The sequence below is a fragment of the Petaurus breviceps genome, unplaced genomic scaffold (genome assembly GCF_028583685.1).
Source record: "Petaurus breviceps papuanus isolate PSGF00001 unplaced genomic scaffold, PetGlider_PUasm1.0 90466, whole genome shotgun sequence".
NCBI classification, from domain to species: Eukaryota; Metazoa; Chordata; class Mammalia; order Diprotodontia; family Petauridae; genus Petaurus; species Petaurus breviceps.
The window spans coordinates 350,314-375,151 of record NW_027187260.1 but is presented as its reverse complement, the minus strand read 5'-3'; the positions used below and the strand labels follow the sequence as shown (position 1 = coordinate 375,151).

The following is a 24,838-nucleotide window of genomic DNA, read 5'->3' as shown; positions in this document are numbered from 1 at the left end:
TAACCCCAATTGCTTTAAAAAAAAAAATAAAAGACACCTGGAAAACAAGTAGAACAGTCTTTAGCACTGGGTAGGAATAGTATAAGACCTGATCTTTTAGTTACTATAGTTAAATGCAAGCACCTTATAATATGTCAGAAAACATAAATGTACCAAAACATTGTATACTAAAAAGATTGTATAATTGCAAGATTTGCTACATGATATGGAACCAGATATTGACATTCTTGATAAAATAAAGATACCATCTGACAGTCATACAAATACAATGAATATGCTGATTAATTATGATGCAGAGACTTAAAACAGAAAAAAATGGTAAAAAGCACTTTACTTGCAATCAAAAAATGTACGATTTCTGGGAATTTCAACAATTACGTCAGACAATAAAATCAACCTGCCTCTTGCAAAAGAAACAACTCACAAAAAAGGCCAAATAAAAATATGGGTCCAGGCTTAATATCCAGATTCATGAAGATTTCAAGATATCTGTCTTATGCTTTCTTATTGCCTTGATTTCTACATTCAGAAGTAAGTTGTGTGTGTCACCTGGAGTAAAACTAGGCAAAAAAGCTCAAGAGTTTACTTACAGGACGGACACAACAAAGTATTTTGTGGAAGAATATCTTTCAAGGAATTCTATTTTCTGACAAAGGTAATAGGAACTAGAACTCTATTACAGGCAAGGGAATTTTTCTTCTTTCAGGATGAAAGCTACAATATGCTATTAGAGAGAATCACACAGAAAAAGAATGCTAATTTTTGGAAGGTGGGAGGGAAAGAGAGGAAATGATGAAAATTAGCATTTCTGTGGTATATATGACAAAGTAACACACTAACTTCTGCTAAAAAGTATCAACTGATTGCTTTCCTCTCATCTACATCATTAAAAACTATTTAATCGGGGCGGCCAGGTAGCACAGCGAGTAAGAGCACCAGCTCCAGTGTCAGACTGACCTGGAGATCGAATCCCGGGCTCAGACACTTAGCACCCACCCAGAAACACCTGGCCGTGTAACCTTGAGCAAGTTACTTAACCCCAATTGCTTAGGGGCGGCCAGGTGGCTCAGCGAGTAAGAGCACCGGCTCCAGTGTTGGGACGACCTGGAGATCGAATCCTGGGCTCAGACACTCAGCACCACACCCAGAAATAACTGGCCGTGTAACCTTGAGCAAGTTACTTAACCCCAATTGCTTAAAAAAAAAAAAACTATTTAATCTAACTGGCTTTCATATTTTAACCACAAATTTTTACAAAACTACTTTTAAAGTTTCTCAGGCAATATGCCATGCCATTTTTAAACTGTTATGTACACAAACAATGGTACCTGGAAATAACAGGTGACTTGCTGCCGTTCATTGTATTAGTTCTTTCCCAAGGTTTTCTCGTTGGTTCTTTAAAAAGGAGACACACACAACCAAAATATAAAACACTTAAGTTTTCAGAAACATTTTAAAATTTAAAATACAAATTACTTACAATATTTACACAAAAATGAAAAACCATGTTTTAATCTGACATAAAGCCAAAAGGGAAGATTTCCATTCTGATTAAAACTTGTAAAAAAATTTTCCTATCTGTAAAATCAAAGAGATGGAGATCCTTTCATAAAGCTCCTCTAGCTCTAAATCCTATGATCCTATTGATTATTTTGCTGTTCCCATTTAAGACTAGAACTCAGAATAAATTGTGACCATGAATACAGGATAAACTAGATACAAAATATCTAATTAAAAGTTATTTTTACAGGTTTCATCATAGGTGGCTAGAATTTTCTTTAATCTTTTCCATTATACAAATGTTTCTAATTATTTTTATCAGAACAGTATTTAAATAAAATACAATAAAAGTGGCTGTCATCCCACTAAACATGGAGAATACTGACACCTATGTAACGTTGTGCTCCTTCTGATGCAGATCTCTAAGTTACCCAATTCAAAAATTGATACTTATCTCAATTTAAAATATTTTATGCCACCAACGACTTAACTGACTCAATATGTACATTGCCAAAGAGTAACACACAAAAAATCCAAATTTAAATTAAAATGAATGGTGGATGGAGAAAAAAAATTAGACTTACAGTAGGGGCTCTTAATTTTTGGGTCACAGATCTCTTCTCAGAATAAAATGTTTGTAAATTATATGTAATTATAAAGGAAACCAATTACACTGAAATACAGTTATTAAAATATCTTGTCCTATAGGTATAGTAGTTTGTCATCCCTAAAGATGAACTAAAAAGGCTTAATGAAGACTAAGAATAACAAATATCCTGTGAAAATGCCCTGCTTCTGATTCTTAAACATGTAGTTAAGGGACAATGTCTATCTTAAATTGATTCTAAACTCTTCACTAGAGAAATGCAATTTCCAAGGAAGGATAAGGATAAATCATTTCCATTATGGTACAAGAAAAGGAAGAAACTTCTAAAGGAAAGCAAAGGGTAGGAGGAAATGACTTGTGTTTGGAAGCCAGGTACATAGAGAATATCAAGTACAGTACAGAAATTGGAATAGAAAAGAGGACTGATAACATAAGGACAATAATACCCAGAAATGATCCAATAATGAAATCTATAGCATCATCTAGCAATATGCAAATACACAAAGTTTAGGCAAAATACAGTGAATCAGAAAACCTATTAAAAGAAGGCAAATATGTTCTAACAGGTATCACTTGAGACTTGTTAGCTGAGACATGACTGGAATGTGGCTCTGGAAGAATATGAGGATGGCAGTTGAATGGCTTTTAAAGATACATTCAAAGAAGGAACACTGATATCCAAGCAGAGAGACATGACAGAAAAGGTTTGCGGTAAGGAGGAACAGAAATAATACTATTGTAGAGTTATATACTAATGGGGAAGACAACATGCAAATACATAAAAGTGCAGACAGGAAATACCATTTGAGGAAGAGTTAAGTAGGCCAGTATCATTGTTCAAGAGGGTAGAAGGAAGTAAAGTGTAAAAGTGCTAGAAAAGAAGAAAAACTCAGGTTATGAAGATCCTTATATGTCAACAGAGAACTTTATATCTGATCTCTGAGGTAGTAGGGAGTCACTGCAATTTAATGAGCTGAGGTAGACTGGGGGTGGGGTTTGAGTAGAGGAGAGACCACAGTCAGACCAACATTTTGGCAGCCCTGTGCAGAATATATTAAAGTGGGGAGAGATGAGGCAAGGAGATCAATCTGTTGGCTATTAAAATAGTCCAGGAAAAAGGTTATGAGGACATAAATTGGAGTAATGGGAATGTAAATGGAAAGAAGGAAATGTGAGGGATGCTGTAGAGAAAGGAAACCAGGATTAAATAGATTTAGGCATCATATGAATAGAGATTATAACTGAATCCATGGGAATTTATTAGATTCGCCAAGAGAGATGATATGAAGGAGAAAAAAAAAAAACCAAGGCTCTACAACCAAGCCTTGGGAGATATGCTCATTTAGGAATTGTGCAAAGGATGAAGATCCATAAAAGGAGACTGAGAAGCTGCAAGAAGATGATCCAGGAGGTGAAAGTAATCAACAGCTCACAAAAGTTAAGGATTAAGAAAAGTCTCAGATTTAGCAATTAACAGATCATTAGTTCTGGAGGGAGCAGTTCAAGTTGAATGTTAAATTTCAAAGCTATATTGCGGAAGGTTTACAAAAAAAATGGAGAATAAGTAAAGATGAGTTTTTTAAAAAAGCAGAAAAGTCAAGAAGAGACAGAACAATAGCTACCAAAGATATTAGAATTAAGTGCCAATTTTTTTGAGGCGGGGAGAGCCACAGGCAAGTTTGTTGACAGCAGGTAAAGGGCCACTAGTGGAGAGAGACTGAAGATCAGAAGAGAGTGGGCATGGTGATGGGCACAACCTGATAAGGAGAAGAGGTGACAAAAGGTACATGCAGAAGACTTTTTCATTAGAGACTGAAGGGAAGGAGGAATAATGGGCAATGATGTCAAAGGGCTGCAAGATGAGGAATCAGTCAATTAAGTACCTTAAGCATGGTGCTAAGTTTGGGGGATACAAAAAGAGGCAACAGACAGTACCTACAAGGAACTCAAAATCTAATGGGGGAACAAACAAGTCACGTGCAAGATTAACAAAAAATAATTTTAAAAAAAGGATTTTTCACCTCAAATTTCCACCCCCCAACCCCAGTGAAGTATGAAGTTCCTAAGCTGAGAGGGTGGGAGCAAGGTGTGTCAAGAGAGACTTAAGAGATGAGAATGTGTGGAACAGCCACTGTGGAAGATGAGACAAAGAATCAATTAGGGGGAAGTGAAGGACTGTCTTGTGGTAAAACAAGGGTCTAGCTAAAATTAAAGAACAAACTTTAAAGTGGACCAAATTTTAGTACAATTTTGTGACTTCCTCCATCTCCATTCAACAATATGCATATAGAAGAAAAGGATGTAGATGCTGAAAGTAATTCAGGGTTGATGTTTAATAAATTATGACTGGGAACTGGGGATGGGGAGCGGGGGGGTGGAGTTAGGAGAAGGGAACTGGTTCAACAAGAGGTTAAAACCGGGACCGGAGGGGCAGCCAGGTAGCACAACGAGTAAGAGCACCAGTCCCAGTGCTGGGATGACCTGGGGATCGAATCCAGGCTCAGATACTTAGCACCACACCGAGAAATAACTGGCCATGTAACCTTGAACAAGTTACTTAACCCCAATTGCTTAAAAAAAAAAAACTGGGACCGGGACCAAAGTGGGGGTGGCTAGGTGGTGCAGTGAACAAAGCACCAGCCCTGGAGTCAGGAGGACCTGAGTTCAAATATGGCCTCAGACACTTAATACTTACTAGCCATGTGACCTTGGGGCAAGTCACTTAACCCCAATTGCCCTCCCTTACCCCCTCCAAAAAGCAAAAACAAAACAAAAAAAAAAAAACTGGGACCAAAGAAGAGAACAACCTGTCATAATTAGGCGTTGGCCAGGCATAGGGTGAAAGAAGGAATGATAAAAGATTATGATGCGATAAAGGAATTTCAGAATTCATGAACATAGAAGTGGAATATATATAAGTGATGGCAAGATCAAAGTTATAACCATTTCTGTGTGCAGCTGAGGTGGAAAAGAAGAGCAACTAACAGAAATTCAGTAGATTAGGAACTAGGAAATAAGGTATTTGAGGGAAAATGAATATGTATGTTGAAGAACCCTAATATGAAGGCAGAAGTCAGAGTGGAGGCAGGTAGCTAGCAACTAAATTCAATGAGAAACAAGGAGGAATGACTTGGGACATGTTAGATAATGGCCACCAGGGTCTAGATAATTAGATATTCTTAGATGAGGAAGAAGCTGCTAAGGGTTATGGGAGAATCTGAGAGTATCCACTGGGATCAAGAAATACTTTGGTTCCCCTAATACAGCCAATAAAGTCTGGGGGAGGAAAGGTTAGGATAAGAGAAAATGAAGCTTGTGCTGGAAAGGGAAATAATGTTGTCAGGTGGAGGGCAGATCTCAATGAATTCCAGAAGTTGGGGAGAAAAGTAAATGTTGAAGATGGAAAAAAAAAAAAAAGGAAAGTTTGTTAACAATGGAGCAGGCATTCCACAGGGCATAGTGGAAGGAATGGACAGATGTGGAGGATACTGGAAAGGGAGGGTTGAGGGGGTCAGAAATAAGGGAACCCAGAAATGGAGGAAGAATTGTGTTAAGGGTCTTACTAGAAACAAGAAGATGGTGGGGTAGGAACTCCTCACTTCAGCTGAAGGAATTAGGTGTTCAGAAAGGTCAGGATTCTTATGGGCGAGTAATTGTATTAAAGAACGTAATAGAAGAAAGGAAGGGCAGGCATAATCTGATGTGTCAGATTTATAAGAGAAGATTTCATGGAGTTCTGTTAAAAAGGAAGCAAAAAAGTTCTCAAGAATAAAATTAGAAACACACAAGGAGAAATTATTTTAATGCAGAGAAAAGGGGAGAACTGCTAATGTGGATGTACAGGAAGTTCATCAGGCAATTCAGATTTTCTTTTAAAATGCTATTAGATGGAACAAAGGACAAGAAATGAGGATGAAGACAAAATGGTAAAGAGATTCTGGGAATAACCATGCCAGAAGTACTAAGAGTTAGAATGAAGTGAGAGTGGCAGTAAATGCTAGAAAAAACAAAAAAAAATTATTTTAAAAATTGCTTTTACTATGTATATGGAAGTTACCAAGAAGAAAATCAAAGAAAGGACAGAAATAATGCTGAGCAGAGGGACACAGTAATAAACAAGAATGTTGGCACTGCTCAACAATTATTCTGTTTCTGTTTTCTAAAGAAAATGATCTGGAGACTAGGAAGGATAGATCACAAAATGGGTTAGCAGGGAATGGAAACTCAAGATAAGTGAGGAGACAGTATCTTGCTGCCCTCAATAAACTCAAATCATTAGACTCAGAAAAACCACATTTAAGATACTGAAAGAAGTGGTAGATGTGATTAGAGAGTGACTGTTGACAACCATGGAGAATGGGACAAATGACACAGGGCTGGAGAAGAGGAAATGTCCCAATTTTCAAAAAAAAAAAAGGAAAAAAGGTAGAGTTTGAAAAGTATGAGCCAGTTTATTTGATTTGTATTCCTGGCAAAATTCTAGAACACAGTGTTAAAGGGATGCTTTGTGAGCAATCAGAAAGGAAGGTAATAATAATTAAAAGCCAGGATGACTATATTTAAATACCAAGTCATACCAAATTTCATTTCACAGCATCATATATTTAAAGGTAAAAAGAAAATAAGATTATTTGAACATAAACTCAAGTATAAATCTCAGTTTTTAAGAGCAATCTATGGCTTTAATTTTATATCTTGTGCTTAAAATAATGCTATTTATATTACTCTTCATTTTATGGGGTGGGAGGAAGAAGTGATTTGACCAAAGTCACACAGGTAGCAAGCAGCAGAGGGAGAATTTGAATCCTGGTTCCCTGACTCTAAATCCAATGTTCTCATCATCACAAGAAAATTTTCCTTTATTGGTAGGGTAAAATAAATGGGATATTAGAGACATAGTATACTATGAGTAAGAGTAAAGAAAACTGGGGTAAATGGGGGAGCAGGGGAATTGGAGAATGCTTCATATAAAGTAACACTTCAAGGGAGTCTGGAAATATAGGTAGAATCTGAATAAGTGGTAAAGAGGGAGTGCTGGATTGGAAGGGAGAAATGGTAAGGGCCAATCTTCAATTCAAACCTAAATATTCAGACTAATGTTTACTTACATAATCAATTCTTTATTAACCACTTTGCTGATAACTAGGTAGATGGAAAGGAAATGAAAACCTCTCTTAAAGTGAATTTTTAGTCTCAAGTTCAAAAGTTTATTCCTATCGTTTCTATTTGGAGTCAAATGAACGGATATAAATCACAACTTTCTTTTTCTTTCAAGGACGTTTTAATAGGGGTGGCTAGGTGGTGCAGTGAATAGAGCACCAGCCCTGGAGTCAGGAGGACCTGAGTTCAAATCCGGCCTCAGACACTTAAACCAAAAACTAGCCGTGTGACCTTGGGCAAATCATTTAATCCCAATTGCCCTACCTTCCCCCCTCCAAAAAAAAAAACAAAAACAAACAAGGAGGTTTTAATTTGGATCTCTTTGTCAGCTTGTTCCATCCCCAACCAGTCAATATGTCAGCTGCATACGGCTTCAACGACTTGAAGGAAGATATAGTGATATTTAACTGGCACTTACCAGGTGTGCTTGTTGAAGAGGTCTTAGAAGCTGAAGGTTCTGCATCTTCCTGAATAAAGTGGAAAGTGTATATCACTTATCAAATCTACTGAAAACATAGCCTTTAAAAATGCTCTGATTACATTTAACTCTCTTCTCATTTGTCTCTTTTCATCTCATCTTTCCTTTCTTTATTTTTGTTGAGCCTTATTATCTCTTAGTCCCATTTCTAAATTCTTCATCTTCTCTTCCCATGTGTTCTCATGGCTTTGATTTGGATCTAATTATCTGAGTTCAATGGTGGCAAAGTCAAATACAACAGGCAGAGTTAAGCTAGTTTTATCATTAATGCCCCCATCACAAATGTTCCCATAGTCACAAAACATTAGATGACAGATCCAAGTTCATCTCACCTTATTTTATAGATAAAGAAACTGAACCAGAGCAAGGTTAAATTACTTGCTCACCATTACTAAACAATAGCAGAAATCAAGTTTTGAGAGTTTTAATCTTCTGTTTTTATGTCATACTGACAATTAACATCAGAGAGTCAACAATTCACTTCATTAAATATTTAACAAGAACTGAGAAATAACATCTAACATTTTAAACAGCACTGACATATTGCACTGACAAATAGCATTTGATAAAAATCCATTTCTAACTGACTCATATTTAAATTATTTTTAATATGCTCTTTTAACTACAATATTTTCTTAATATTAAGTACTGAGACAAAGTGTATCATGTTAACCAACTTACAGTTTTATCCTCTTTCGGTTCTGTTTCTATTGTTGATCCCTTTTCAGCAATTCTTCTTCTAAAAGGAACCCAAACCAAACAAAATCATCCATCTCTTAATATAAAGAACATTCTCTCTCAAATAAAGGATGCTCTATCTAATAAAAAATAGTAATTGTAACAAATCTCATTTTCAAATTCTCTATTCTAGGCACTGGCATTGAATAATCAAGTTCTCAACTCACCTCCTGGCCAGCAGGGCACTCATCTCTTCCATTAAGCCACTACCACCTAAAGGAAGTGGTCCATTTCCACGACCTGTGTCTGTTTTAGCTGAAGTCGAGTTCACTCCAATGGCACTTCCTCCACTTGAACTAGAGGAATCCTCAATCTTAACAAAAATATATACATATACATATAAGGTATATAACAAATTTCTAAGTGCTACATTTGTTTATAATCTAGTTCCAAAACAGAACAAGTGACAACATTTAACAATAGCACATCAGAATCAAGTATATTCTGGACACTGTTTAACAAGTAGAGTTAGGCATGACTCTTATTAACAACTACTGGAATAATTCCATATACAACAAATTCATTGAATAGTGTTTGATAATAAAGGAAAAAAACAGGGGCGGCCAGGTGGCGCAGTAAGAGCGCCGCCTCTGGCGCTGGGAGACCTGGGATCGGTTCTGGCCTCAGATACTTGGCACCCACACAAAATAACCTTGATCAAGTTACTTAACCCCAATTGCTTTTAAAAAAAAAATAAAAGAAAAAAAAGAGATGTATTTACCCGTGAAACTTTCCTAAGTTTGGCTCCAGCAATTGCAGCTGCAAGTCCAGTTAAAGGGCGATTGTCTTCTGATATGTATGCCACAGAAAATCCTGAGGCAGGAAGTGGAGGGGCAGGAGGTGGTAGAGGAACAGGAAGGGGCACTTGATTAGGAAGGGGTGGTGGAGGTGGTGGAGGAGGTGGCCCAGAAGATGGAAGAGGGGGTGGGGGAGGTGGACCAGGTGGAGGTGGGAGTGCCCCTGAAGTCTGGGCTGGACCAGGAGGAAGTGGTGGAGGGGGAGGAGGTGCAGGTGGTCCCAGGACAACACCTAATAAAAAGAAATATAGCAAAAAGGTACATAAACGAGGTTAATAAGAAACATTATTTGCAAGTGTCTAGAATGTAATATAAATTGAAATGACACAAATTAAATTATCATACATGTGTTCAATGTTATAATTAGGAAACACCTTTATTAATGGTTGAAAATTTCTATTATATAAAGCAGACTCTCAATAATACTAATACAACAGGAGTTATCTAAATAAATATTTTGTGAATGGGAATTTTGAAAAACAAAACAAAACCATGTCCACCTGATATCAAAAAGAAAAACTACCAGTTAGTTGGAGGCAGTAGTGTCTAAACTCAAACTATCTACAGAAACATCCAAAATGAATTTTTTTAGCCAGTCAGTTTTCATACTGAAAGCAAGAGTTACAGATAACCAAAATGACCCGATTAAAGCTATATGGTAAGGCAAGCAGGGGTTGTCATGTCATTGCTTTGGTAGTGTTCTTACAACAATATGGTCAAGAGGACTTAGGCTCAAACCTAGGGAATTAATTCATGACCGGTATCAGTCCTAAGGCAACAGAGGACCTTTTATTTAATTCTGCACAAACTCGATACAGCTATTTATTTACTTTAATGTAGGTCAGTGAAGATTTACTGGGGATATAAATGAGATGTATAGTGCTTTAATGGCCACTTGCTACAACCTGTTGCAGAAACAACAAGAGACATCTACTTGAAATCCTGTTCTTAAAGACATAAACTTCCCCATCTCCCTTCCAGTCTAACCATATGCACATCTAGGGTGAAAATCATAGTGGACACCTAAAACACAACACGGAATGCCCTAGCAACTAATTATTAACTACCTGAAGTATTATCTGACCTCAAATATTTCCTGTTTCTTTTCAATGATCCATAAGAAAACTAAAAGCAGAGCAAAGAAAAATAACATTTAGGAGCCAAATGAAACACTATGGCTATCTCAGATAGCCATAATCTAAGTGTCTGAAATGAGCAATAAACATCATCTGAATCTGCAAAGAAATCTGCTAATGGTTATTTAACATCAATATAAAACTACAACAACAAAGAAATTAGGCAAAGGAATGAGTGTAAAGATTAACTTAAAAAAAAAACCTTTTCTGTCTGAAAGAACAGGATGAAACTGACATTTTTAAGTTTATAAAATCATGAAGCATATTGATGGGCAACCAGGGATATAATCCTAGAATACAAGATTATGATCATGTCCCTTCAGATCTAAAGAGGTATGTTTTAATATAATTGACAAGTGATAAATTTGTGGATATCATTGCTCCCAAATGATTATATGGGATGAAAACAGAAATTGATCTAATGAAATGAAAGATAAATTCATGGGTCAATATATAACATAATGTGGAAATTATGTAAGTCTGGAACAGACCTCTAACTTTATGATGCTGATATAGAGAGAAAATGTACCCTCACTCAAAGCATGCTTTTGGTGATGGGCTACATATATTTTTGTCTGTGACAAAATGACAGATGGTTGATTAGATTAACTGTATAGCACTGCCTATGTGTTTGTTTTGTTTTGTTTTGTTGCTGTTTTGGAGGGGGGAAGGCAGGGCAATTTGGGTTAAGTGACTTGCCCAAGGTCACATAGCTAGTAAATGTTAAGTGTCTGAGGCTGGATTTGAACTCAGGTCCTCCTGATTCCAGGGCTGGTGCTCTGCTCACTACGCCACCTAGCCACCATCTGCCTATGTGTTTTAAAGATTAATGATTAAACTAATCAAATTAAATATATGCATGTCACAAAAGATAGAGAAATGTAACCAAGCTGCTTGCTTTTCATAGGCATTTTTCAAACTCACATCATGAAGGTGAATTTTGAAACTAAAATTTCACTGTAAGCATCTACACTGCAAACCTACTAAACAATTTAGGTCAACATACATTTTGAATTTACTTAATATACTTTACAGGGACAGAGTTAGACAATGGATCTGTGATTTTGCCCTGCTGATGAGGAAACTCCCTCTACAATTTTTATTTCAACACTTTATTTATAGCTTGTAGTCAGAGTGGGGAGAGGTGAAGTTGTCTGTCCAAGGTCAAATAACCATGATAAATCAAAAGCAGAATGTAAATTCAGGTTGTCTTGGGTCTGAAGTTAGCTCCTGGAGCAACTATGTCATGCTGCCTCTTTGCTATACTTCATAACTAAAAATATTCTAACCTATGAAAGCTTTATTTTTATATCTAATGGATATATCCATAATTTTTCTTACAAAAACTATTAGGAGGAAGTTTTATAGTTTATGACTTTATATAGTACTTTAAAAATACAAGCATATATATTAAACATGAAAATATAGATGGGGGCAGTGGCACTTGAATAGTATAACTAAAGTTTAGATTTACTCAGTCATAAAAACCCACAAAAGCCTGCCTTCTGGTTCATATTACAGGTTATTTTTATAATATATAAAACCTCCAAAATGCATTTTAATGTGCATTGACAACTTGGGAATCAAGTGCTAAAAATTAATATAAAAGTTAACAAATGGCATTCAGAATAACCTGCTATTTCAACAATCAAGTATGAGTACCACATTCACAACATGCAAAACAACCTCCTAATTTACATTTATATCTTATATTTAAATAAAACATTATTATTATTATTGCTACCAGTTCACTGTAGTATATTTCTACGGTGTGGCATAGTGGAAATAACACTGGGATAAGAATCATGATAGCTGTGTACCAGGCCAGCCACTTATTTGCTTGTGTCTTGGGGCAAAGCCAAGTTTGCTCATCTGTAAACTAGTGGGGTTATATGAAGTGGTAGTGATAGAGGTTAACTAGATAATCTCTTTAACATTCCATCAAGCTGTAACATTTTAAGAAAGCATTTTCCTCATCCTTCAAGGCAATTATTAAAGTTGTTGGTATCTAAAGAAAGCCTTACCCTGCTGGGTCGGAGTTTCGATCGGCTGAGAGGCTGCCTGCAAGGCTGGCTCAGAAGCAGAGGAGTCTCCCAGCACAGAGTTTAGAGAAGTCTCAACAGAGGCAGGGGCAGCTGCAGAGGGAGAAGGGAGAACACTAGGCTTGGATGAGGGAGTTGAGGCAATAGGGGTGCTTGGAGGAGGAGAAGCTTGAGGTCCAGAGTGGGACAGTGGCGGAAGGGAAGGCAGTGGAGGTGCTGGAGGTGGTGGTGGCGGAGGTGGAGCTGCTGGACCTGAGGTAGACGGTGAAGGTGCTGGATATATTACAGAATCAGGAAGCCCATTGGGTGCAGTAGGTGACGGAGGCATTTGGGGCAACGGATTAGAAACACAAACAGGGAGAACAGGCCTTGGACCAGTAGCTTTGCCTGGAGGGCTGCTAATCATAACTGGAGGCGATGGAGGGAGGGGTGCAAAGTTTGAAGCAGACCAGGCAAAAGGCTTCGTAGCTGGAGACTGAGAAGGGGGTGCATTCACAGGAGAAGAAGGTCGAGAGTTTTTGTTCAGAGGACGAGGAACTGTAGCATAATGGGGCAGAACAGGGTGGAAGGCTGAACCTAAAGAGGTTGCAAAACGTGTCGCTGAGTGTCGTAGTGGTGGTGTAGGGGGTGTGGAAGTAGGTGGTATAGAGGTCACTACAGCATAATCAGGAGTGGCATCTGACACTGGAGCTGAGATGACTTTAGCATATGATGGAGGAGGTGCTGAAGGAGGCTGGCAACTGGAATATTCAGGAAGTGGAGCACTATACAGGGAGTTGTCGAAAGATGGAGCTGGACAGAAGATGGAAAGCAGCAGCAAAAGACAGGATAAAAAAGGAGAGAGAGAGAGAGAGAGAGAAAAAGGGAGCTAATGAAGCAACAAAACCAGCATTCAAATAAAATGTATAAATGTAGACTATAGTTAGTACCAGAGGATTAGGCATATGTGAAAGCTATTATTAGAAAAGTTTGTCAATAGCTACTTTAACTTTTTAGCAATTTTCAGTATTTTAATTTATAAACAAATTTTGAAATCTAGAGCAGAACAAACTTTTTGTTTTATGTTTCTCAACAATGAAATTAAATGGTGATATATACTGATTTACCTGGTCCTTCTATAAGACCTGTTTCTCTTTTTTAGTTACAAATTCTGAACCTGTCATTATGAACTCTACCAAAAGGCCAGGAAAATTATAGAAGCAAAAATAAGCTCTTTCTCAAACCAAAAAACAAAAATAATTTTTAAAAAAGTAAATTAGTAAAATTTTGCAAAATAAAGAGAAACTTCTCAATGTTTATGTATAACTCCTTAGTTTTCCAAGCTATTCGTTTGTTTGTTGATAGAGCAAAACTGACAGTATTTAGAAACAAAATCTCAGAATACAATTTTTAAAACTAATTTTGTGAAACCTTATTACATCTATACAACTGTTCCAAAATGCACTGCATTCTGAATTTTAAAGGATTTCAACACATTACTATTTTTAATCAGGAAGTACTGATCACTGTAATGAATTCCATGAATTTTTTACTATATATTGGGAGGGGGAACCACCCACAAAAGTCTTTGATAGTTTAAAATTGTGGTGTACCTGGTATTTACCTATACGTATATATTTTAAACTTGAGTTAGCTGTAACGACTTTGAATTTATAATATGACAAGCTTATTTTTACTAAAAATACTATCTAGAAAAATATTTAGGAAGCTGTATCCATAATTATTAATAGAGTAAATATGTTTCTCACTCATAAGTTGAGGTAACTTTCAGAGATGCCAGGTTTCAATCTAGTAAATTACATTCTCCACCATACTTAACTCCGATATTATGGTGTCTAAGAAGATCTAGTACAATTTCACAGATTGGGAATTTATGACCAGCTTAACCAATCCAAAATATTTTTCCATAACACAATAACATCGTATAACCAAATTAGGAATCTGAATTAGGATAACACCAGACCAAAACATTCTATATGGCTTAATCCAGTCTCTCAATGATATAAAAGGTATATAAAAGAAAAAGAGATGCTCAAACTTATAATTTATATTTTTAAAAACTCTCTATGCTATTTATTCCCAAATTAATTTCAAATGGTGAGAAGCCAAATACTACAAAAAACCTCAAGTCCCAAAGATCAGACTAGTGTATAAATTTCTTACCAGCGTTCGATATTCTTCTCTCTCTTTCCCATTCCAACTGTTCCCTTTCTAACTGTTCTTGCCGCTCTCTTTCTTGTCTTTCCCGTTCAAGCCTCTCCCGATCTTGCCTTTCTCGTTCTAGGCGTTCTTGCCGCTCTCTTTCAAGCTGTTCTTGCTCCATTCTTTCCCTTTCAAGTCTTTCCCTTTCTAACCTCTCTCTCTCCAACCTCTCTCGCTCGATTCTTTCACGCTCCAGCCTCTCCCGTTCCATTTCCTTCTGACGCTGCTGTTCTTGTAGTTGCCTGAAGAAAAATAAAAACAGAAAAAAGTGAAAACAGGAATCCACTTAACAAAGTTGATGCTTGGTTATAAGGTATTGAGGCTAACCTACCTAATGACAGATTTGAGAGGAAGAAAATGGAAGTAAAGGAGTGAGGACAATAGGCAAACACAGGTACTTCTTAGAAATACAAGATTTTCCACCATTTTGGCTAGGCAATTATTCTGTGAACTAGTTCCAGACAGAGGAGATAAGTAAGGAGGGAAGAATGGAAGAACTTCATAGATATTATGTCATTTGATCCTTACAACAACACTTTGAGGCAGGTGCTATTATTATCCACATTTTGAGGCAGATACATTAAATGACTTGCCCAAAATCACAGCTAGTGTCTGAAGCCACATTTGAATCTGAAATTTGAAACTATAATAATCAGGGAAACAATTTACCAAACTCATGATTTTGAAGAACTTTAGTTTACTTCATATCATGAGTATGATGCCTTATTTACAAAATGCCCCCCAAAAGTATACTGAATTCTCCCTTCTTTCCCTGCAACTCCCTCCTCCCAATCAGCAAGAAAATCGCTATGTAGTAGCCTTTTCTATCATCATTCATCCAGATTAGATTTAAATTTATAGGCTAAGGGTCAGGGACTAGAACTGTGATTGTAGAAGTACCTCCCCTTCCAAATCACCTTGGTGAAGAAGCTTTTTCTAATAATTAAAGTCATTACCTCCTCCGAAACAGAGTCTTACAGCGTGCTTAGAGCACTGAAGGACTGTTATTTGCCTGGTATTACATAGCAAATATGTATCATAAGTAGGACATTCAATTTTATCAGAAAAGTCAACTGTTATAAAATTCAACATAATTTTTGTTTTACACTGGACCAATTTTTGAAAAATTCCCTTAAAAGTTATATGACCTCATGATGCAATTAAAATGGGAGAATTCGATATATTTTTAAATACGGTCAATTTAGAAATTTGTTTTGTTGTATTATACATTTCATAAGGTCTTTTTACAAGTCTCTTATTGTTCAGTTGAAGATGTGAGTGGGATAAAATGTTTGAATGAATAGATGGTAAATATAGAGAAAAGTGATGGAGAGATCTTTGCTGATAAAGGTGTATTCATTTTTATCTTTTGAATAAGATTTCTGAAAAAAGAATTTATCATGAGAGAATCTAAGTAGTCCAAGACAGAGTTTTCCCAAATAAAGAAATAAACCTACAATATAGTTAGGTTTTTAAGCGATTCTGACTATGACTATTTGCAAAGTGAAAATATGGTAAATAATTATGTCATGTTATCAATACATCTGTTAATGAATTGTATATATTTATTGAAATAAAAATAAGTTATACTACTTCAGGAGAGTAGAGGGACACAAAGATAGCTACTATTAATCATTTTAACATCAAAAGTAGGCTTTTAGACAGTTGATTCTGGCTCAGGACCTGGAGAGGTCTAAAATACATGCTTACTCAGATGATTTACACAATTGGGATAAGCCAGTATTTGAGCTTTTCTTGGGACTACATGCAACGATATTTATCTATCACTTTACTTCCTTGATCAAGAAATAGCCTTTCGCACCTAACACACACAAACAAAAAACCTAGCTGTGTGACCTTGGGCAAGTTACTTAAACCCAACTGCCCTCCAAAAAGGAAAAAAAAAAAAAAATATATATATATATATATATATATCCATATCCTTTCTGTGAACTCAAATTGATCTGTGACCCGGGATTTTGGTTCCCACCAACAACGCAGACCACAACTATATCCACACAGAAATTCACCACAAGAGGTTGGGGTATTGGGAGAATCTAATGTGCTAGAAGACTTCCTTACTTTTCCTTTGATATGGCAAGGGTACTTGCATATACAGCAAAACACTGGCTACCACCAATTATCCCTTTTCCTATTCACATGAACAACCATCTTTCTTTGACAGCCTTTTTCCTGTTTATACTCAGAAATTAACCTCCCATTATTCACACCTGGAATTTATGCCCTTCCTATGTGGCACAAGAAATAGTGGTGGACCTGGAATCAGGAAGACTTGAGTTCAAATTCAACTTCAGGGACACTTATAAGCCGTCTTGAGCCTGAACAAGTTATTCAACCTTTTTTTGTCTGTTTCCTAATTTGTAAAATGGGCATGATAATAGCTCTTACCTGGCAAATGAAATGAGGTGAAGCACTCTGCAAACCTAAGTATTATGTAAATGCTAATTACTATTTTTATCTCATAGAATCCCACACTTCTTTCAACATAGAACTGAAATCCTATTACCTTCTATATGAAGACTTCCCTGATTCCCCCAACCTCTAGTAATACTAAATACATACTTCCCCTAATAAAATGTAAGCTTGAGAGCAGAAGCTGCATAGTTTCTGGTTTTCATACTCCCAGAAGAGAGACTGGACCATAGGAGGTACTGTATAAATGCTTGCTGATTTATCATGACATGATTAGAATGAATATAGCACCCAGTAGCTAAGAATGATTATATTTTATCAGATGAAAATTTTAATATATATGTGTGTATTTTGGTGATATAACTTAAATGCCTGTCAGACAGTTAGGCACTGGGAATATATAAACAAAGAATGAAACAATACAAACTCAACATGGAATTTATCATTTACAATTCCTTCTTTTGTTTTTCACTTGAACTTCACTGATTACATCTAACAGTCTCTTTACCTTTCTATTCTTTGTTAACTAATTTTTAATTGAAATATACCAATAACAATACAATGTTATTATTTTTTTAAATGGGACTTTACAGACATAGGAAGTTTAGGGTTATGAAATAGCTTTGTTATGAACATGCAGCAAAGAATCATACTACATATTCTGTAGTAACGAAGAAATCATTCACTACACAAAATGAACAATTTTTTATCAGTAAACCTCATAAAAGTATAACCAAGAAAGGTTGAGAATCTTGAGATCACTTTGATTGCTCAAGGTTAAAAAAAAATTATAGTAATTTTAAAGTTAGAAAATGTTTAATTACTGTTATTTTCCCCCCAAGAGTGTTAATTTAACTTGTGACACAGATTTTTAACATCAGGTTACTTCTGGGGCAGCTAGGTGGCAAAGTGAATAGAGCATGGCCCTGGAGTCAGGAGGACCTGAGTTCAAATTCGGCCTCAGACACTTGACACACCTACTAGGCTTGTGACTTTGGGCAAGTCACTTAACTCCAATTGCCTTCCAAAAAAAAGCAAAAAAAAAAAAAAAAAAAAAGACCACAAAAAAACATCAGGTTACTTCTGACACACATTTCAATGTAATAATGCAAAATTAGTAAAATGTATACAAAACACATATAAGTGATGTGACTTACATCAAAAAAAAAAACAATTCTAACATACTAGATTTTTTTAACCCTCAACCCCTTCCCGTCAGTTGGAAGCAAACTAGGGTCTTTAATAAGAAAAAAGAAATTCTGTTGGTAATACAAGGAGTTATTTGGAAGGCCCCAGTAAGTAACTATCTCTTAATATATACAATAAAACTTTATCTGTTATAATTCATTTAAGAAAATTTTATTTAATGACATGAAAGCCTGTAGATGTGATGAAATCCTCATGAAATGTGATTAGGTTTAGCCTCAGGAGATCAGAGAAAGGGTAGTAATGGGGAATGAGGACTGATAATACTCAAAGGTAATAGCGGAAATACACAGAATTGCAAAATTGTTTTTAGAACTTGAAAGGAGCTTAGAGATCATCAAGATCAATATCCTAATTTTACAGCACACACATAATCATTCTCCCATTAACCTGGATTTGAACTCTGTTCAAATCTCTTTCTCCCAATGCACAGTAGTTTGACATTGTTAATTAGATCCTGTTCTGTTTATGTACCAAAGTGCTTAAACCCATAGTAAATACTGGAAACACTAGAATTGTTGCTCCAAATCTAGGGTTTGTATCCCATTAAAGGGGGAAGGAGAGGAAAAAGAGAAGAAAATAAGCATTACGGAGCACGTGCTGAGGACTTTACTATTTGTATTTGTGTAGATAATAGTAATGAGGACAAGATTAAGACAAAAGTGAGAACATGAAAGGTTCTCGTGTGATAAAAGAAAGTATAAATGTGATTATACATACAACAAATCTGATTACTGAAATTTCCAAAATCAACTTTACCATTCTTGAACAATTTTCAAGAACTGACCATATTATTAAAGTTGGGGAAAAAAAGGTTCAGATAAGATAAACACTAAATAATAATATAGCAATCAGAGGGAATGATGGCAAAAACCTATATTTAAACAGTTATGTCCAAATATAAAGCCTTGGCTTTTTGTATCCTCTAGAATCTTAATATTTCAGCAAAATTTAAGAGTAAATTTCAGTAAGATAAGGGAAATCAATCACTTTCTAATTTTATATGAATGAATCACACAAGTGCTTACTGAGTACTCACTATACACACAACGACTCTATTAAGTCCTGGAGATAACTTTTTTTTTTTTAATGGAAGAACAAAGAATCAAATCAGATACCATAAGTGACCTGGACTGAGAACTAACAATAGACTGAATAATGGTATAATGAATGAATTCTATTTTGGAATAGTTAAAATGACATTTAAAGTGATATACAAGATAAAAAGTTAGATACTTTGATCCTCAAGAGGATCAATTTCTTAAAACTCTGCAAAATCAAAATTATGTTCAAGAGATAAAATAATTTCAGTTATCTCTATGATCTAAGACACCAAAAACCCTAAAAAGGTTCTCAACCAAAAAAGCAGATCCCTTCTTACAGCAACCAAGCTCTAGCAAGGCTGAATGACTTTATCCATGGGTTTGCAACAGAATTCAACTCTATTCCCTTTGTGCTACAAGAGGGTGAAAGTGAGAGAGAAAGATGGGGGTGGGGGGGGGAGTGATCGATCCACCAAACTGGAAGTAAAGGGTGTCTGTTAATATCCAACTGGAGCCAATTCTATCCACATATAAGTCACTTAGTTCAGAGACCAAGGACAGTGAAAAACTCTCCAGGGTGAGAGTGTGCTGAGAAAACTTTAAGATACAGCCAATTCCTATGGATCCAATAATCAAAGGGGAAATCAGAAAAGAATAAGAGGAAATGAATGGAAACAGAAATTATCAAAGATCCAGGGAAAAAAACACCTAGACTTTGAGCTATGCAGATAAACCAAGAGAGAAATATTATTAACAGAAGGAAAGATAGCCTACATATCATCTAAATGAGTCTAAATCAGATGGTACAAACTTAACTGGAAAATGACCAAAAAAAAAAAAAAAAATATATATATATATATATATATATATATATATATATATATATATATATATATGGGTGGGGAGGACTCCTAAACAATGAATATTATTTCAAGCATAAATGTTAAAAAAGAAGTGGTTTCAAAAATGCAAATAAGAAAAAATATATGTAAAAATTCTCAGTAAAGAACTAAATCTAAGCGTTTTTGGTAGGAGATGTGATACTTCTAAGAAAATAAGATGGACTCAGGGTCTAAGCTTATCAGTGTCCTTTCTGCCATTTTCATTAGTTTGTTCACATCTTTTAGATATGTATTTATCCTCTGCCAAGGACAGTTTATTACACACTTGGTGGAGGCTATATAGAGAAGAGAAATTCAAAAGAATTTCCATCGAAGAACTCACAGTTTAGTAATAACATATATTTACTGTGGCTCTGGGCAAGTTGCTTAAATTCTCAGTTTTCTCTTCTATAAAATATGGATAATAATAGCACCTACCTCACAGGATTGTTATATAGATCAGTTAACATGTAAATCACTTTGCAAACCTTAAAAGCATTATATAAATGCTAATTTTGGTTATTATAAACCTAACTCAAATACCACCTCCATTCTTCCCTGACTTCTCCCCCAAACAGAAACTACCTTACCCCTTTTACCTTATATATGTATATCCATTAATAATGCTCTTAGTATAAAATGAATGTGTAGTGATATGAATGGCTGTCTCCATCCTATCATTTTACTGAAACTCTTTTCTCAAAGGTTATAAAAGCCTATGTATCTGACACCAGAGAATATTTTATGTCTCCTATCTAACTGCTTCTTTTGTTTATTCTTCCCACCTGTTTTACCCCAAAGCCCAGTCCTCAGTTTTTTCCCCTTTCTTTACATTCTTATCTATTTTCATACCTTTAACAATTATTTCTATACAAACTGCTTCCAAATTTTTACCTCTCTCACCAGTAATACTAACTAGCTATATGACAATGGACAAGTCACAAGGTACCTGAGTCTCATTTTTATCATAAAATGGGGATAATGCTTGTTCTACCCTTACAAAAATTTTGTGAGGAAAACACTTTGCAAACCAGAATAAAAATTTCAGATGAGTCAAAGGAATCCTCATTGTGGGTGTTAAGTAGGCTGTAACATATTACCAACACTGATTTTGATTCAAGAAGCAGCATACAAAAACAAGCAGTTCTCCAGGGAAGAAAATCCACATTATCTACATAAACATTCTTTAAAATGCTCCAAATCTCTAATATTTAAGAAAGGCAAGTCAAAGTCAACTCTGACATTCCATTCCATAGGCATCAGATTGGCAAAGCTGAAAAAAGAAGAAAGTGACAAATTTGGGAGGGGCTGAGAGAAAGGAGGTATATTTATCTATTACTGGTGGAACTGTAATTTGGTCCATATATTTTGTTAAATAATTTGGAACTATGATCAAAAAATTACTAAACTGGGCATACCTTTTGACTCATATAATGATAGCATCACAGAAAGAAACAGGGAAGTTATGAAGAAGGGAGGCCAGGGGATAAAGGGTTCAGTTTTGAACGTGTTAAGCTTAAGATACCTACAGGACATCTAGTTTGAAAAGTTCAACAGCCAAATGACAGACCAAAGGAGGAAGACTAAGCCTGGATATATAGATCTGTGACTCATCTGTATAAAGCTGATGAGGTTACCAAGAGAATAAGTACAGAAGGAAAATGGAAGAGGTCCTTGAAAACTGGAGAAAACCCACAATTTGGGATTTTTGGTATGGATTACGAGACAGCAAAAGATATCGGTGTGCATAACCGTCTCTAATGGTACCAAGAGTTTCAAACCTAGTGGTAAAATCAGATTTTTAGAACATCTGCTAATTTAATTCATTTAGCTACTCTAAAGAAACAAAATTTTGCCCAGAACAGTTATCACCTTCCTACTTCAAAGGGAAGCAGCAAAGATTAACATTTTTATAACTCTTTTAAAGTAATTTGGTAAATTGAAACATTAAGTCATTGGTCCTACAGATAATAACTAACCTATTAGAAGAGGTATGTCTTTGTCCTTGTCATTTTAGTCCTATGGTAAAGGGGAAGTTAGGTGGCACAGTGGATAGAGCACAGGGCATGGAATCATGAAGATTCATCTTCCTGAGTTAAAATCTGACCTCATACCCTTAGTTGTGTGACCCTGGGCAAATTATTTAACCTTTTTTGCTTTAGTTTCTTCATCTATAAAAAGATCTAGAGAAGGAAGTGGCAAACTACTCCAGTATCTTTGCCAAGAAAACTCCAAATAAGGTGATGAAGAGTCAGACACAACTAAAATGACTGAAGAACAACAAAAAGGAAGCAAAATTAAGACAGGCAATTTGTAGTTCCTACTCAAATAAACCTTAAGTTTATATTCTATTTCCCATTAAAAAAATATGGCTAGGAACTCTCTACTTTTTAATATCATTGTCAACTGAAAAACTGAAATCCTTTATGTTAAAAGCCTCCCAGTCAGTCACTTAGTCACCTAGAATTTATGATGTACCTCCTAGACAAAAGACAGTCCCTGCCCTCAAGGAGCTCATAATGTAACGGGGGAGAAATTTAAACAGATATGTCAAAATGAGCTATGTCACAGGATTAATTAGAAATAACCAACACAGAGAAAGCACTAGAATACAAAGAGATTAAGGAAGGATTCCTGTAGAAGGTGAGATTTTATCTGGGTCTTGAAGGAAGTCAGGAAAGCTAAGAGGCAGAGAAGAGGAGGGAGAGCAATCCAGGTACAGGGGACAATTAATGAAAACAGCCCAAGTCAGGAGATAGAATGTCTTGTTTGAGGAACAGCAACAAGGCTAGCATCACTGGATCACAGAGTACATGGTTAAAGTATGGTGTAAAAAGATTGAAAATGTAGGAAGGAGTTAAGTTACAAAAGGCTTCAAACATTAACAGGATTTCGTATTTGATCCTGGAGGCATTAGGAAGCCACCAGAGTTTACAGAACAGGAGTTTGGGGGAGAAAGAGGGTGGTACAGTCAGATGAACAATTTAGCTAGATCAATTTGACAGCAGCATAGAGGATAGAAAGGAATTAGGAGAGACCTGAGGCAAGGAAATAAAAAATTACAATATTACTATAGACTATTTCAATAGGGTGTTAAGTTGTAAAAGCACCTGTATCAGGTTGGTAAGAGTCAAAGAAAAGAAAAAGTCTATATAAGAAATGTATGAGGTAAAAATGACAGGACTTGACCACTGACTGGATATGTAGGGTGAGAATGAGAAGTCAAGGATGATCCACAGTTGCCCAAACATTATTCATAAGAAACAAATCTAAGTCATTTGTTGTAAAGAAAGCATTTTGAAAAGCTTCCAGCAGCACTATATAAATAATGAATATTACTAAAGAACAATACAAAAAACAAAAAACTTTCCCAAGTATAATCTTGCTAGTGTTAAAGAGATATCCTTAAAAAGACAAATGTCTTATAAAATCAAAGATGTCAATATTTAAAGAGATTAGTAATGAAAATCTGATTATCTTCAAAATGCTTAATTCAAAAACAGTAACTGTTAGCAAATGTCATTCGAAGGGGTAGAAATCAAATATGTAGTGCTGACTCGTACGAAGTGCTTAGAATAGGTTTTTAGTCTGAACTAATCATGTATTATTGGTGAATACTCTGTGAAAACCAAATATTACCCTTAATGCCTCTAGAATTAGGATTTTATATATTTCAAAGATTAAAAAAGAAATCAAAATATAAATTCTAAATACTTAAGCAAATGGCTGACTGAATATATTTATCAATTCTTTAACACTGAATACTTTTTCATCTGCAAGAGAAAATTATTACTGTTGGTCAAACTAATTAAAGATAATAATTTCACGTATTATGTGTCCTATCTTCTGGAGGTTAAGCAAATTTGGTTAAAAACACGAGTCAAAAAAATTTTGTGGATTCATTTGGAAAGCTATTACTGATTTTTTTTTTATCCCCCTCAGAATAACCATCTGAATACTAAGAGATGGCATTTTACATTTGTCATCAAATAAAAGCAGATCTCTATTGTTCTTTACTGGTATAATGCTAGTCTTCATACCTTTAAATGAAAACTCATGAATAAAAACACAAAATTATAAAAATGTTAAGTTTTAATGTAGTAACATTTAATGTTTCTCTATCAAGAGACACAGTACTCACGAAAGAAGACGGTCAAGCTTTGGTCCATTGTGCCTCTGAAGGACAAGTGGAGGGTTATAGACTTTCATTGTTCCAACTGTCCTTAACTTTCTTCCTCTATCTGAGAAAAGTATCGGCCCTTTTATAATTCTTATACACAGTAGTAGTGATTTATAAACTATTTATAGATATTTACTAAGCTCTTTGCTCACACTGACATAATATCCTAGTTAAGAGGAGTTGACTCACATTCTTAGGATACATCACAAGTAGGAAGGGAAGCAGGATTAATAATGTGGAAAGGACACTAAAGAATGACATTAACGTTTATATTGGAAATACAAAAAGAAATTCACAGTCACTGTAAGAATTTATTACATGACTATCAATTTGTCAATAAATTACATGACTATCATTATCAAAAAGATGCATTATGAGGTACAAGACATTAAAAATTAGAGAAGTAAGAGATAAATTGGAAACCAAAAATATTAT

General features: G+C 35.4%; 1 protein-coding gene across 11 annotated transcripts in view; it reads right to left on the bottom strand.

Moving 5' to 3' along the window:
- ENAH (ENAH actin regulator) overlaps positions 1-24,838 on the bottom strand; it is a 136,200-nt gene that overhangs the window by 12,528 nt on the left and 98,834 nt on the right. For 5 of the 11 annotated variants that reach the window (XM_069062574.1, XM_069062576.1, XM_069062577.1 and 2 more), the window contains 7 exons: positions 14,622-14,902; positions 12,441-13,250; positions 9,205-9,512; positions 8,651-8,796; positions 8,427-8,484; positions 7,686-7,734; positions 1,329-1,395 (listed from right to left, as the gene is read on the bottom strand). In XM_069062574.1, coding sequence (XP_068918675.1) covers positions 1,329-1,395; positions 7,686-7,734; positions 8,427-8,484; positions 8,651-8,796; positions 9,205-9,512; positions 12,441-13,250; positions 14,622-14,902 — 1,719 coding nt within the window. The remainder of the gene's footprint in view (positions 1-1,328; positions 1,396-7,685; positions 7,735-8,426; positions 8,485-8,650; positions 8,797-9,204; positions 9,513-12,440; positions 13,251-14,621; positions 14,903-24,838) is intronic. The other 6 variants (XM_069062580.1, XM_069062582.1, XM_069062581.1 and 3 more) reach the window with 2 other exon arrangements.